This window comes from Vigna angularis, chromosome 7 (assembly GCF_016808095.1).
Source record: "Vigna angularis cultivar LongXiaoDou No.4 chromosome 7, ASM1680809v1, whole genome shotgun sequence".
Taxonomy (NCBI): domain Eukaryota; kingdom Viridiplantae; phylum Streptophyta; class Magnoliopsida; order Fabales; family Fabaceae; genus Vigna; species Vigna angularis.
In genome coordinates this window covers 9,987,476-10,002,581 of record NC_068976.1, presented here as the reverse complement: position 1 = coordinate 10,002,581, position 15,106 = coordinate 9,987,476, and the positions used below count along the sequence as shown (strand labels likewise).

The 15,106-nt window shown below is 32.6% G+C and overlaps 2 protein-coding genes across 3 annotated transcripts; one reads left to right on the top strand and one right to left on the bottom strand.

Moving 5' to 3' along the window:
• The first annotated feature begins 2,275 nt into the window (after positions 1–2,275).
• Positions 2,276–7,259, top strand: LOC108336389 (uncharacterized). Of its 2 annotated transcripts, none has more exons than XM_017572825.2 (4): positions 2,276–2,452; positions 6,396–6,468; positions 6,551–6,606; positions 6,991–7,259. In XM_017572825.2, the coding sequence occupies exons 1-4, from the start codon at positions 2,406–2,408 to the stop codon at positions 7,103–7,105; spliced, it is 291 nt and encodes a 96-aa protein (XP_017428314.1). In that variant the 5' UTR covers positions 2,276–2,405; the 3' UTR covers positions 7,106–7,259. The 2 variants fall into 2 exon arrangements, with proteins under 2 accessions (XP_017428314.1, XP_052736767.1); XM_052880807.1 differs by lacking the exon at positions 2,276–2,452 and adding an exon at positions 2,484–5,839.
• Positions 7,260–10,309: 3,050 nt separating this feature from the next.
• On the bottom strand, positions 10,310–14,257 carry LOC108336211 (uncharacterized). Its single transcript, XM_017572563.2, has 5 exons — positions 13,776–14,257; positions 12,915–13,139; positions 12,030–12,098; positions 11,129–11,321; positions 10,310–10,895 (listed from the first exon to the last, which is right to left on the bottom strand). Exons 1-5 carry the CDS (start codon positions 14,124–14,126, stop codon positions 10,483–10,485), a joined length of 1,251 nt encoding a protein of 416 aa, XP_017428052.1. The 5' UTR covers positions 14,127–14,257; the 3' UTR covers positions 10,310–10,482.
• Between the last annotated feature and the right edge of the window lie 849 nt (positions 14,258–15,106).

The following is a 15,106-nucleotide window of genomic DNA, read 5'->3' as shown; positions in this document are numbered from 1 at the left end:
AGTTTGAACTTCTAGCATGTAAGGGAAGTTAAATACCAATATTCTTAAGTTCTAGTATGATTTGATTTTTGTGTGCAGGTTTGATGATTTGTGATTGATTTAAAATAGTGTTTTATTTGTGAAATTTTGTTTTGAGATTTAAGGCAGTATGTTGTTTGACACATTTGAGTTAGTATAGAATTAATAGTATATTATAGGAGTTTTTCTGCTGAGACTATTGGTTGAAAGTACCTTGTGTTTGTGTATTTGAAATGGATGAAATATAATCTTGGTTAGTTGAAATAGTATTGAAATTTGTTGGTTCAAAATGATTAAGTGTTGATTTAATGGATTGGTTTGATGTTGGGTTGATAAACCAATGTCTATAGTCATTTGTCTCTTGAACACTAAAACACATATTTGGATCAATCCTTGAGTTAGGAGTACTAAATTCGTCATTGAGTTAGTACATGGTTCATGAGATCACAACTTGGTGAAGTGCAAATTTTTGGTAAGGTGTTGAGCACCGATTTCACCGTTGAGCGAACCAAAATGTGAATGGTTTAGCGTTGAAGGGTGATAGAGCACCGTTGAGCGCAATGACCACTATAGGTCTGGAGCTAATTTTTGTCTTCTAACACTAAGCGCTAGAGTTGAACGCTATCTTTTGCGAGAGCTTTTGCGTTGAGTGTCAATCTGAGCGGCAATGTCCAATTTTGTGATTTTTTATCTTTGTTTATTTGAATTGGTTTTCCATGGTTGCTATTCATTTTCATTATAAATTGTAATGTTTTTATGAATTGTTATAACTCTATGTGTGAAAGGAAATTTCAAGGAGAAATTTTTTGTAAGGGATTTAAGTAGTGTATGTATTGATATAGGGATTCCATATTGGGAGTTATCATAACACTCTAATAACCATCTAATATCAAGTAGAAAAGAGTGTGATATGTGGTGAAAGGAACAAGAGATCCTAGTTTAAGGGTTTTACCTTGGTTTAAGATGGTTGACGAACTAACCTTGTTTGTGATAGCTTAGGTGAGTGAGATATTCCATCAATGCATGTGCATAACTCACTAGAGTCTGATGTTAATACATCTATCTAGATGGTCAAGTCTAGAGTTAATGTTTGTATGCTTATAATTTGTTTGATTTACTTGTGTTTAATTGTCATTTTATAACTCATATGTATGTTTCTTTGGTAAAATTAGTTTATTCTTTTATCTTTATTTGTGTGTTTACTTGTTTCTTTATTTGTTATGATCACCTTAATGGTATGAGCATATAAGAAAATGTATGTTGAGTAGATACTAGGTGGTAACATTAAAGTAAAATTCTAGTTTCTTTTTATATATATATATATATATATATATATATATATATATATATTTATTGGTGTTATGATTATCTTTAAATAAAATAATAACATCTTATATACCTTCTTTTAAATTAACTATTATATTTTATTGAATATTTGATGCTTCCTATGATCAACAATTATGTATTTGAATGTAAACTTCGTTTTATTTTATCAAAAATTTAATAATTGTCTCCCTAAATTAATTATACCTACATGATATAATCCTTAAGATTTATTTTTAATCTAATTATTATATTTATATTATTATTTTTCTATCACCTAAATATTAAAAACTTCATAATTATTATTAATTTAAATTGTACTTACACTTTTAAGGTTAATAATTAATTTTAGTGATTTAAATATATTAGAATATCACTTAAAATTTAATTTAACTATGAATACGAATTTTAGAATTACATTTATTACTAACAAATTTAATAGTCTATATAAATTATTAAAGTAATCATTTTTTAATAGGTAATATAAATTACTTAATAATATTAGATAATGTTTAAGTAAATATTAATTATTATTATTAATTATATTTAACACATTTTTAATAAACTAAAATATTTAAATCAATATTTATAATAATTAATTATAGCTTTAATTTTGTTTTTATAATTTTAAAATATTTATAAATATTATAGTTAATTATATCTAATATTTACATATTTTTAATATCATCCATAAATTTAAAACATTTTGAAGTATTAAAAATAGTTTTATAACTTTTTACATGTTCTTTTATATTATGAAAAATATATTATTTATAATTCTTATCAATATTTTCATATTATTGTATTATAAATAATTTATTAATTGAATATATTTTCAAAGGGTTAGTTAGGTAGTTATATTTTTATTTGGGATTATTTTAGGAAAAAATATATAATGTTTTTAGCAACTATTTTTTATTTGGGTTTATTTTAGGAAACGTTTCCCTCCTTTGTAAAGAAACCCTATTTCATTGTTCCCTCCATCACTCACATACCTTGACTTGCACCACTCTGTTTCAGGTTCCTCTGCCGTCAGAGCCACTCCTCGCTTTGAAGGTTCGCACATGGCTTCCACCACACCACATGACCAACCGCAATGGGAATTCTCCTGGTTTCTCTCTATCTAAACTTTTTCTACCAATTTTTTAATTATCCACCATTATTTCTTCATGTTCCTTCTCTTCTTCAACTTTTCTTCATGTGTGTTGAGAATTCGGAGCTGAATTTTGTTTCTTATTGATCATATTTGTTAAAGTTTTGAATTTGGTTTCTTATGGATGATAATTAGAATAATCCCTCTTCAATTTAGGAAATACAAGAGCTATATAGGAGAAGGACTTATAAGAGAAGACAAAAACTGAAAAGAAATTAAGTTAAAAGTAGTTTTTGCAGAAGTTAAAAGCTGACTTTTAAATAGTTGATACGAGAGATCTTCAACAATATAGCTTATGTAAAAGTTAGTTTTAGATTATAAAAGTATTTTTTTTCTTTCTTATTTTCATCTCTTAAGGACCGTACTTACTTCTTAGAAAACCTTTTTTTTAATGCTTTGACGCTATGCCATTGCAAACATATGGCTAAAAAGCTTGATCTGAGCAAGTGAAAGGATAACTTAGTTTATATGTATACCTCTATTTCTGCCAGCAGGATATTTAGACGCTATAGTAATAAAATAGAGTTTTGGATTGAAATTATAGAATTGTGTTTGCAATGTTTATCTTCTTAGGTGACAAGTTCATTGAGAGGATGTGAAATTACAAACTTTGATGTATCACATGTTGGCAATGGTTCCCAGATCAGACGTTATATTGCTGCCCAAATATAATATATTTCCTGCATAAAAGAAATTTAGTATAGATGATGTGTGTTGTTAAAATGGAATACAAGAATATGTATTACTTGAGGTCTTAAACACCTCTACACTTACATTTATAGAAAACAAAGTAACTAACCACACTCCTTTCCAACTCACTCTTAGTTGGAACACACTTGAACACAACTCATACACACATAACTCATACACAATAACCAATAATTCTAACACTCCCCCTCAGGCTGGAGCATACAAATTGTATGAACCAAGCTTGGAATAATTGAACTCGGTTTTGAACTGGATGATTTGTCTTCAAGAGTGTGAGGCAAACAGAGATGGGTTATCACATGTCAATGAACTAACAACAGCTTTTGAAACTTCAACTTCAAAAGTGGATGAAGGAGAGCAGTGGTGAACAATGACAAACTGCAAGGACTGATTCCCAATCAATGATGGATGAGTGACGGGATCAACAGTAGTAGCTGAAAGCTAAGAGCTACAAAACTGCAGGGACTACACTAAATCCTCATCAATGATGGATGGGTGACGGGATCAACAATAGTAGCTGAAATCTACAAAACTGCAGGGACTACACCCATATTTATGTGACTTGCAGTGTCTTGGAAACGTACTCCCCCTTAGTGTGAAGGGCGAAAATGTGAACTATCACAGTTGCTGGACCACTAAAACAAAACAAAATATTAAGCTACAATGCCGAAACAAAGGCATCAAAGATCTAAAGACATGTTGGAGGTCCAAAATTCTTTGCTGGACAACTCCCAAGTGGTGATACTTAGCAGTGTATCACAAGAAGATTGGGCTAAACTCTAGCCCAAGAAGAACTGACGCAGTTGCGTCTGTCTGAGGCGGTAGCGACTGCAGCGGCGGTTGACTGCGCCGGTGCCGACTGCGGCAAATCTAGTGAGAAAAAGGCAAGAACAGCAACACAGAGGCGAAACCCCCTACGATAGAGCTGGAGGATGACGAAAGCGTAAAAAGTTAGGACTAGGCGCTGGTCCATCAACGGCGGAGACGAAGACAGACGAAGATGGAAGCAATGGCTGCTCTGGAGGGTCTGAACAGAGAGAGAGAGGGAGGTCCAGCGAGACGACCGGCAGCGGCGTGGTTTGATGCCGACGCCGAGAAGGCGGCGCGTGATGAACACGCGTCCGAGATCTACCGGAGAGAGGAGGCGTGTGACGGCGCATGCGGACGAGACAGAGACGACGACCACCAGGGTTAGGTCGTGCTTGAAGAGACGGTCCAGATCCACTGAACATCGGTCGGAACTGTGACGGTGGCCGACGAGAAGGCGACGCGTGACAAAAACGCACTCGAGACTAGCTGAAGACAGGCGGCGCGTGGAGGCACGTGAAGAGGAGTCTGGTCTTGACTCCGACGAGTTTGGCCGTCGCTCGAGGAGACGGTCCAGATCCGCTGGTCACTGGTCGAAACCGTGACGGTGGCCGGCGTAGATCGGAGAGATCTGATGCTCGTGGCGGCGCGTGAGGGAGAAGTAGCTTCTGAAACTGACGTGGTTGGCCGTCGCTTGAAGAGACGGTCCAGATCCGCTGGTCACCCGTCGAAACTGTGACGGTGGCCGGCCGCGGACAGAGGTTGGCGGCGGACAGTGGCTGGCGATGGTCGACGGCAGAGGCGACTGGCTGCACTGGTGCTGACTGTGACATAGATTTAAGAAGAAGAGAAAGGGCTGCCCACTGAAATTTTAGGAGCTGCCGGCGGCCATGGCGGCCGACCGTCGGCAGAGACCCCGGAAGAAGATCAGAGAACCTGCCCTGATACCATGTTAAAATGGAATACAAGAATATGTATTACTTGAGGTCTTAAACACCTCTACACTTACATTTATAGAAAACAAAGTAACTAACCACACTCCTTTCCAACTCACTCTTAGTTGGAACACACTTGAACACAACTCATACACACATAACTCATACACAATAACCAATAATTCTAACATGGATTAACTGTTATATTGAGTTTTATTGCATGTTTTTGCTTGAGGACATATATTGATTAATAGGAATTATATTATTGATTTAGTAAGAAAATAAAAGTTGGAGAGGACCTAGGAGAAGATTGTAGTAACATGGAACTATGTAGGAAAAACACTTGAAATTCCTCTTGCATTCTAACTGTAAAAGTATGAGTGCATGATGAAACCAAGTTATGTGGATAGGTTTTTAGAGGAGAAATTTATGGCTGATTCATAACATTAGGAAAATAGAATATTTGAAAATTGGAAAGCCTTCCTGTCCCGCAAAACTTTAAATGCTCAACTAACATATTGACAAAGATGTAATTCATTGTTCACAAAAGGTTTGTTAATATTAGACTTCAATTTTTTGAGTTTTTGTGCAGTCATGCCTGGACATTTTAGATTATAATATAATAATTGAATTCTTTCTGAATTGTTCAGGTGATTGGCATTTCGTAGTTTCTATTTTCGTAGCTGTTGCATTTAACTTCATTGTGTATCCTCCTAGTTCTTGGGCTACTAATGAAATTATATTTAGGACTGTGGAAATGACCAGGAACAAGTACTAGTGAGTTTTATTCAATTTCAGAAGGGCACTGAGCCGAAATTCTAACATAAGGCAACCAGAGCACTGGGCTTATGAGAGAAAACTACTGTCAGCAAATTGATTTTAGTCAATCAGGCCTGTGAGACACTCATCCGTATATATTACCTTCCGAACCAATCTGTCTAGTCAGTATAAGAAGTTTCCCTTACTTATATTTCCTTTGCTTGCCTTTTGGAGTGAATTACCCAAACCATAAAGCTTCCTTATGCTTTGCACTGCCTGAATCAAATAGTTGGTCCAAGTCCTGTTTAGGCCAGAACTTAGTAAGCCAGATAGAATCAAAATCTCAAGTTTATGATCTAATAAGTTAAGTATTTATGGTAAAATGTTCTGTTTTTAAGAATCATCTGGTCTAGTGAATATATGTACATTAATTGTGTATAAATTTCTCGAACTTAGTAAGCCAAATGCAATCAAAATCTCAAGTTTATGAACTAACCAGTTAAATATTTATGGTAAAATATGTTGTTTTTAAGAATCACTTGATCTAGTGAATCTATGCACATTAATTGTGTGTAAATTTCTTGAACATAAAAGATTCACTGCCACGAGAAAAACTTGCTTTGAAAATTCTGAGGTTTCCCTTGTGTACTGAAATACTGACAAACGTGTCATTAACGGAATGACAATTACAGTGACATGGAACTGGATTTTGGATCTGAAGAGCACGCTTCCATTGTGTATGCTGCCTTAGCAGTTGACAAAGAGGTAATTGTGTGGAGACATGATCTATCCAATGTTTTACCAATTATTTTCAACTAATTTTTATATAATTATGCGCCTTTTGCAGTTGCAACCTGATAAAGTAAAACGAGGCATGACAGTGTCAGATGGAAAGTTGTCAGTGTGAGTATCCTCTTCAGTATCAATAGTTGAATGTTTTTTTAAATGAGTTTATGATCAGTTTAGTAGAGCTTCATTTGCTGGTTAAAGGCAATTATTATGTTATTAAGAGTAACTTAGATATAAAATACGTAGTTTTGGTAACTCAGGTGATGTTTATATTGCAATTAATTTTTGTGCATGAAATGTTAGCTGTAGATACCTATCTATCTGCATCATGTTTGGGTTAATTGCTATTTTCTCACGAAGACATTTTGACATAAATACAATTTTAAAATATCATCAGCAATATGTTAATCGTTAATGTTGGTCTCTTTTTTCCTAAAAGGATTCATTTACTACTTTCATTAGTTAATTTAGCTTAAAGGGCATGCTGAAATTGTTCAGGCACTTTGAGGCAACAGAAGCCAGATTTCTGCGGGCATCATTTAGTGCTTTTGTAGATGTTCTGACGCTAGCTACAAAAACTATTGAACAATTTGGCCAAGAAATGAAGTTGTGACATCTCATTATCTATTGAATGTTTGGTTGTTGAAGTGTACTATATAACTTCTACCGTCTAAATGTAACTTTATTTGTTTCTTTCACGTTGGCAAAGTGTTCACATTCAGTTTTGAATTTTTGTAGATGATATTTAATGGGTTTAGTAGATAATATGCTCAGTAACTCCAGTAACGTACTTCTATTTACTTTCAATGGATGATAGTTGGTGGCGCAGATGAAAATTGTTCCCTGAAATTTAGAAATCTGCTGCTATAGTGCATACAGAATCATGGATTGCCAGAGGTCTCATAATGTGTAGATTGACTTATTTATAGGATGTAATGTTGATATACCAGTCTAAAACACTTTTACATAGTACTTTAATAACAATTAACTCTTGGTATGATTTCTAATATAAATAAATCACTCTTTGATCCTCAACAATTTCTCTTCTCTCATTGCATCGTTGTAAGTTGTGTACATATGTCACCCACCCTTCATTTTGTTCTTTTCTTCCTCACATTATATATATATATATATATATATTTTTTTTCTTTCTTGTTTTAATATTTTATTATAATTTCGTCTTCTCATTTTTTTTATTTTTTAAATTGAATATATTTTAGTCTTTAAATTTTTATGTAAAATTATTAAAATTCGTTTTTGTTTAAAACTGTTCATATTTTTGTTTTTAAATTTTAAAAATAAATAAATATAATTTTTTTAACTTAATTACGATAAATTTATTTAACATTTTTCATGATATTTTATATTCTCGTAGTTCTTCTTTGCATTATTAATCTAATTTTAGAAACTGATAATAGAAAGACAAAAGAAAGGTCGTATATATATATGGATGGAAAGATTGGTCAAAGATGTTCCAGAATTTTTTATTTTTTGAAATTTATGGACTTCATCATACTTGAGGACCTTTTCATGTGGAAAAAAAAAATTATACGAAAACTGTGGTTACTAGTGGTACAAATTTGGAGATGGAACTTCACATTTAAAAGATTTGTTATTTGAGTTTTCAGATTGTAGTTCCTTTGGATAAATGTGGTTGAGGTTAATTTGATGATAATTCAAGTTTCTCAAAGTTATTTGTGGTTTTTTATTTTTTTTATTCGGTTTGAATGATTTTTTTTCCGAAGTAGTACGAATCTCAATAAAATTTTCTCAAATAACATTATTCACAATATTTACCTAATTAGCATTGTTTTATGGAATTATATTATTCACAATATTTATCTAAATAACATTGTTTTATTATTCATAAATCACTAAAAAAGTTAAAATTATGAAAAAAGTATTTTTAAAATTACTATTTTCGATAAATTTGATATAAACTATTAAATAATTAATATTAATTGTATAATTAATATGTCCTTTATTATTAATAAATTTATTTATCTCTTTTGTAGGTATTATTGATTTGTTTTCTCTAATTTGAATTTATAATATTTCCTTTCAAGTTAATTACTAATATTTATAATATTCATTTTAAATTTAAATTTAAATTATTTGGAAACAAAATTTCTGGAACATTTAAAAAATACATATATACACACATTTCAATTTTTATTATTAAATAATTTTATCATTGTATAAAATTTAAAACATTAATTTTAAAACATGAATTTGTCTCAAATACACATGGTTGGGTTGGTGATGGCTGACACTAACTCACGGACATGTATAATAGCCCGATCACATATTTTGACAGTCCGACAATCGACATTTTAGAATCTCGACAGGCTAGGTTGAGCTCAATCAAGAAAAGATAGACATTAAAGGGATGATTTATGGTGTTCCTACAGGGAAGTAGGTTGCATATAAGGTGAAAGAGAGAGAAAAGCATAAAGCATAAAGCAATTATACGATCATGGTACCTATTGCAATTCTACAAACTATCTCTTTTTACTGAGATTGGTATATAAGAAAATTTAATATTTGATTTTTAATGTAATGATAATAATGAACTAGTTTGAAAAACATTGGAGACTTGAAATACTCACTAATTAACTTTCATTAAAGATGACATTACAAATCATTTATATCCAAAAGTGTTACTTCCATATTGATGTGATGATGAATCTAGAAGAACCCACACAAAAGCAAACACAATATTCTATAAAGGAAACCCTTATGCTTTGTTTGAATTGAAAAATGGATTTAAGAGTGTGGAAAAGAAGAGAAAGATAATAGAGAGTGTGATTGTTTGAGAATTAAAATAAATAATAGATTTGAATGAAAAGTTTGTAATAGATGTGATTGAAAAATATATATTTTTTTAATTAGACTCAAGCTTCGAAGATTTATTCTAATTTTAACTTAAAATTAAAATATTAAAAATATATTTAATTATTAACGAACGAGTTGTTCTTGATATTTTATTTCAAGTGGAAAATGAGAAAGAAAAATTAATTGTATTTTTCTTTTTTCTAAATATTTAGTAGAGTTAATTCTTTAATTCCTCGTATTTTGTAGAAAATAGTTTTCCGATTTTTGTTATCAATGGATTTGAAGTTATAAATCACCCCACTTCAACTTTGAAAGTTTTTCGTAAATTACTTTAAAATTAGAACATTTAACAATTTATCTTTTATTTTTTTCATTCTTTCTATCCATTATTAACCTCAAACATGTTATAACTCTTCCTATCAAACCAAACACTTCATGGACTTTAAAGTAAACTCATAAAATTTTGTGGACAGATTCTTCCAACACTTACATAAATTTCTTCTTACACTTTGAATTTTTTTATTCATTCCAGATTATATAATCGTTGGAATATAAATTTTGTAGTATGAAATATACAATCCAAAAAATACATTTTATTTTATATTTTAAAATTTATAATTTAACATTTTGTATTTCCAAATACCAATTAAGAATACAAAAATTAAATTCCAAAATTATATAATCTAAAATATACTTGTATTTCAAATTATATAATTTAAAAAATATTTTTATTTTATATTCTAAAATTACAATATGAAATATAAAAAAAATTATATGCCAGATTATATATTTCCTAATACAAAAATTTATTAAGGTGGCCCACTTTGTGCTACAATTACAATTAAGACTTCATTTGTATATATATAGATATATATGGATCATAATTTTTTAATAGGTGGATGAATTGCTAAAATCCAAATCTTCAGATTGCAATTTGCTAGATTTCACAAGTAAAACAGGTATCAGGTAATTTGCAACCGTATGAGCAAGTCGCTTTTGACAACTTTTCTCTTAATGTAAAGTGTAAAAATAGAACCATTTTCTTTTCTTTCTAAAGATGAATATGCAGGACACCCAGGTTAAAGATAAGCTATCCTATGAATACAAATAGTTTTAAGGGCTCTACACCAGACAACAGTTTGTCATATTTTATATTCAGTGCTTCTGAATAACTCTGAGCTTTGCACTTCTGCTTCTGCGGTTCAATTTTTCTTCTTCTCCTGATGGTGTGATTGGTCTTTTTGTGAGAATTGTTCCATTTGACCCATGTATTACTTGCTTTATCCATGCTTCTTTTTCTTTGATTTCATCACTAGTCTTCCTCAAATCACTGTTCAGGTTCTCCCTTTCTTCCACATCTTCGCTCCCTTTGACTATATTAAGAAATGTCTGTTTCACAATTCTGTCTTCAAGACTGTGAAAAGATATGACAGCAAGTCTACCCTTGGGTGCAAGGCAATCAAAACAAGAATAGAGGGAATCCTCAAGTGTCTTCAGTTCATCATTAACAGCAATTCTCAGAGCTTGAAAAACCCGGGTTGCTGTCTTTATCCAACCTTGTCTTCCACCTATTACAGTATAATTGAAGTTTGAACATGGATAATTAATTACAGTTCACAGCTTCTAATGAAATAAAAGTTAAGAGTGAAAAATAATTTCATAATTCTCTTTGAAAGTTAGCATACATGAAGATCAGGAATGGTATTATAGAGAAGATCAGGAATGACATGCACGACAAGTAATGCTTATAAGTCAAAGAGGACACAGAACTGCAAAAACAGAAGCCCGGAGAAGGAACTACCTTTCATTGGAGGAGTCACACGCTTGATAAGATCTAGCAAATCAGAGGTAGAGTGAAATCCACCATGTAATCGGGCATTGACAATTTTCTTTTGCAGGGTTCGCCAATTGCTTTCTTCTCCATATTCTCTTAGGATACGGCCCACTTCAGAATCTGGCCAGGAATTTAATATGTCCTCTGCTTTAAGACTTGCCTGTCATAGGCCTGTGCATCAGTTCAATAGCAAAGAAAAAGTATGTATTACTCATCAGCAAACGGTCAACTGGGCATAATTACACGAGAAACTTGTTTGCCTTGATTACCAAAAACAACAAAAAGTATTATAGTGTGGCAAAAGAGGAAATAGGCACATTTGTCAACAAGAAGGATTAAAGAAAGCCATCAAACGGGTTTCCAGCATTGCTTACACAGATAACTTGGTACTGCGGATCATATATCTAAACTTCTAGAGAAGGTACTTTAGATATAAATTTTACTCCTTTAAAGAAAGAGGCACACTTTAGAGAGAGAAGTGTAGATTTACAATAGTTGATTAAAACAAAACATCATGAATTTTAACAACTCCATGATTTCGTGCATATGTATGCAGCGGAACTTTGTTACAATCGCTGGCATTGATTGAAAAATCACTTGGCTTATAACTCCATACTTGTAACAGCATCCCTTTCTTTAGAGAAGCCAAACCGTTTAGACATAGCAACTTGGATTAAACCATCTTAACTAAGCGAAGAGACTACAAAGAAAATGGCCCGACAACATTAAACAACATATATTTGATGCCATCCCGGCAATTTTGAACCTTGCAATTATTATGTCAGCAACAACATTACATGTAATGCAATAAAAAAATAAACAGCTGCCACCATATCTACTTATCCCATTCTTCAAAGATAAACTATACCTGAGGATCCATCCGCATATCAAGGGGTCCATCACTGAGCACACTGAATCCTCTCGCAGGATTGTCTACCTAAACCAAAATACATAAGAAAAATCAACGCTAGTGCATTTGGAATAGCTTATTAAAATGTTCTTTGGAATGATGACATAAGCATTCCTGCAAGTGCTTTAGCAGAGTTTATAAAAACAGTTTATATTTTCGTAAGTTAACTTTAGCCAATTTCATCAAAATCTCCTGGATAACTTCAAAACAATTAAACCTTATTTCCTCTTTGCTCAAAAATATAAAAATAAAAAATCATAAAATGATAAGCATTTATTCTATAAAAGCTTAATTAAGTTGTTTATCCAAATGCACCCCGAAGTCTGAGATCCAAAATACTCAAGCACTTATCCAAGTACTGTCTTAGCAATTGCAATAGCGGCAAATTGTAATTTCAACAAGTGAGCTTCAATTTGAAACCACAATAGATGAAACACAAGAGTGCAGATAAATTAATGAAGGGTATGATGATCCTCTTTGGATAAACTTCTCAACAGACACTGTAGAAAATATATTAATTAAGCTTCCTCTATAACTAAAAATTAGCGTATACGTAAGTTACAATAGCTTTTTTGGAGAAACTAAGGGTATGTTTTTAAAGATAATTTTAGCTTATAGAAAAACTTATTTCATCTTTCATTCCCATTTTCTTCTTCTGTAAGTGTTTTTTGGAAAAGTTTATCCAAACACATCCTAAATAAGAGAACTTATATGAATTAACTTATACATAAATGATTTTAATTTATAGGAGAAATTGTATTTCATTTTAACTTCTCGTTGTTTGACGTGCATATCAACAAGTACATCAAATATGTCCTATGCATATTTGGTTGTAGAACAAACCTGCATAGATGACATTCCCAAGTCCATTAAGATGCCATCAACACCCATGTGTAAGTCTGAGAATTCTCTAAGCACAGACTTCACATCTCTAAAATTCCTCAAAACGGTAAAAGCTTTGACATCACCACTTAAAACGGCATCAAGGCGTGGCTGGGCAATGTCGTGTGCAACAGAATCCACATCCATCCCCACGAAAAACTTCATCTCAGGATGACCCTTGATCACCTGTTTCATTTCATTTTATTCCATTTCTCAGCCCTTCAACAACACCCGTAAACAAAATTCCACAAATTTAAAAAAGGTGAAACATTTAAGTTATTCCCTATAACGAATTATTAGTTCACTCACTAAAACAATCCTCAATTTACTAAAAACTTACTACAGATGTCCCTACACATTTATATTTGTAAAACTATTACTGATTTGGTTCTTCCCACCATTACCCAAATACATTAATTTGAAGGAACCCTTAATAGATCATTAATTTGAGTGTGCATACTTAACATGGTTTCTGTCCAAGTGACACATTTCTAATTTGATCCTTGTAATATAGGAGCAAAATTAAGAATTCCCTACAGTTGTACGGGTCAAATTAAGAATTCTACTACATGTATAGTTATTAGTGACCAAACTAAAAATTGCTTTACATGCACAAGAACATAAACAAATTGAGAAGTCTCACCGATCTTTGGATAACTTCTTCTAGAAACACTTTAACAGAAGAAAATCAGAAAAACAAAAGAAACAGGTTTCTTCATGAACTAAAATCAGTTTATTTACAAGTTAAAAATCTGATTTTGGCGAAATTGATAAGAGGGGATCTCTATAAATTAACAAATAAAGAAGAATAAAAATACTAACAGCGGTGGAGTGACCGGCAGCGCCAAGGGTGCAATCGACGAAGGAGGTTAAGGAAGCGGCGGAGAAGACGTCCATGACTTCACCCAGCATGACCGGAATGTGCGAAAACTTGGTGTCGGTGTCGGAGTGGTTAACGTTGCAATGGTGAATTATAGCGTCTGGGTTGAAGTGTTTGTCGGAGCGCGTTCTGCGCTTTTCTTTGGCCAACCCTGCTTTTGCGTTCTGCGTCTTGTGCTTTGAGGTGGTGGCGGTTGAACGAGAAAGCAGAAAGGCATTGGTGCGGTAGATGAGTTTAGGTTTGAGGGAGAGTGAAAGGAAGAGTGAGGATGATACCTTACAAAGCATCGCCATTTTTGTGATTTTGGGAACACCACAAGGATCCCACCATTCACTCTTTCTCTTCACTCATTCCAGAACTTCCTTGCTTGCTTCAGACCTAAACTCCGCTTTGTGCCAAACGCTGTCTTATCGTCTTAAAAGGTTGTAACTAAAATAATAATATATATTCCAAACTTATATTAATTTTTAAAGACTTATATAGGATAATGATAGTTTAACCTCATATTTTACACAAATTTTTGACATCATCCATGTGTCGTTATGGGATTGGTTTATGTGTAAAATAATTTAAAAAATAAAAATGATATGAAAATGCAAGGACAGCAGGGGATTCATTTTGCTAGCTTCATTTTGAGGTTTCAAAAATTAAAACTTCATTTTTGGCTTGGCAAAGAACCTTGGAGAGAAAGTGTTCACACTCACAAGCGCATGAGCAAAAACGGTTGTTCACGAAGTTTGTACTGTTCACCGAACCGTCACCGTTCACCAAAGTCGTGTTCGTCGTTTCGAGACACCAATCCCTTTCCGCCATTCTGTCGTTCCACTGTTCCGCTGTACATAAGTGTTTCCAGCTAAAAATATTGAGTTTTATGTCCACACACCATTAATTTGAAGAACCTTGGTCTATCATGAAATAAACATACACCCAAACTCACAAAATCAACTTTAAAAACATAAAATAATACTGCAGCAGCTCTTGGAACCATAGTTCAAATAAGTGGGGACTTGTGTTGTAAGTTTTACATACAGAGGTAGACTAACTTCTACATAAGTGTTTTCAGCAAATATTGAGTTTCATGTCCGGATAACATTAATTTGAAGAACTATCATGAAATAGACATAAATCCAAACACACAAAATCAACTTTAAAAACAAAAAATAATCTTACACCAACTCTTGGAACCATAGTTCAAATAAGTAGGGACTTGTGCTGTAAGTTTTGCACACAGAGGTACACTTACTTGTACATAAGTGTTTCCAACTTAAAATAT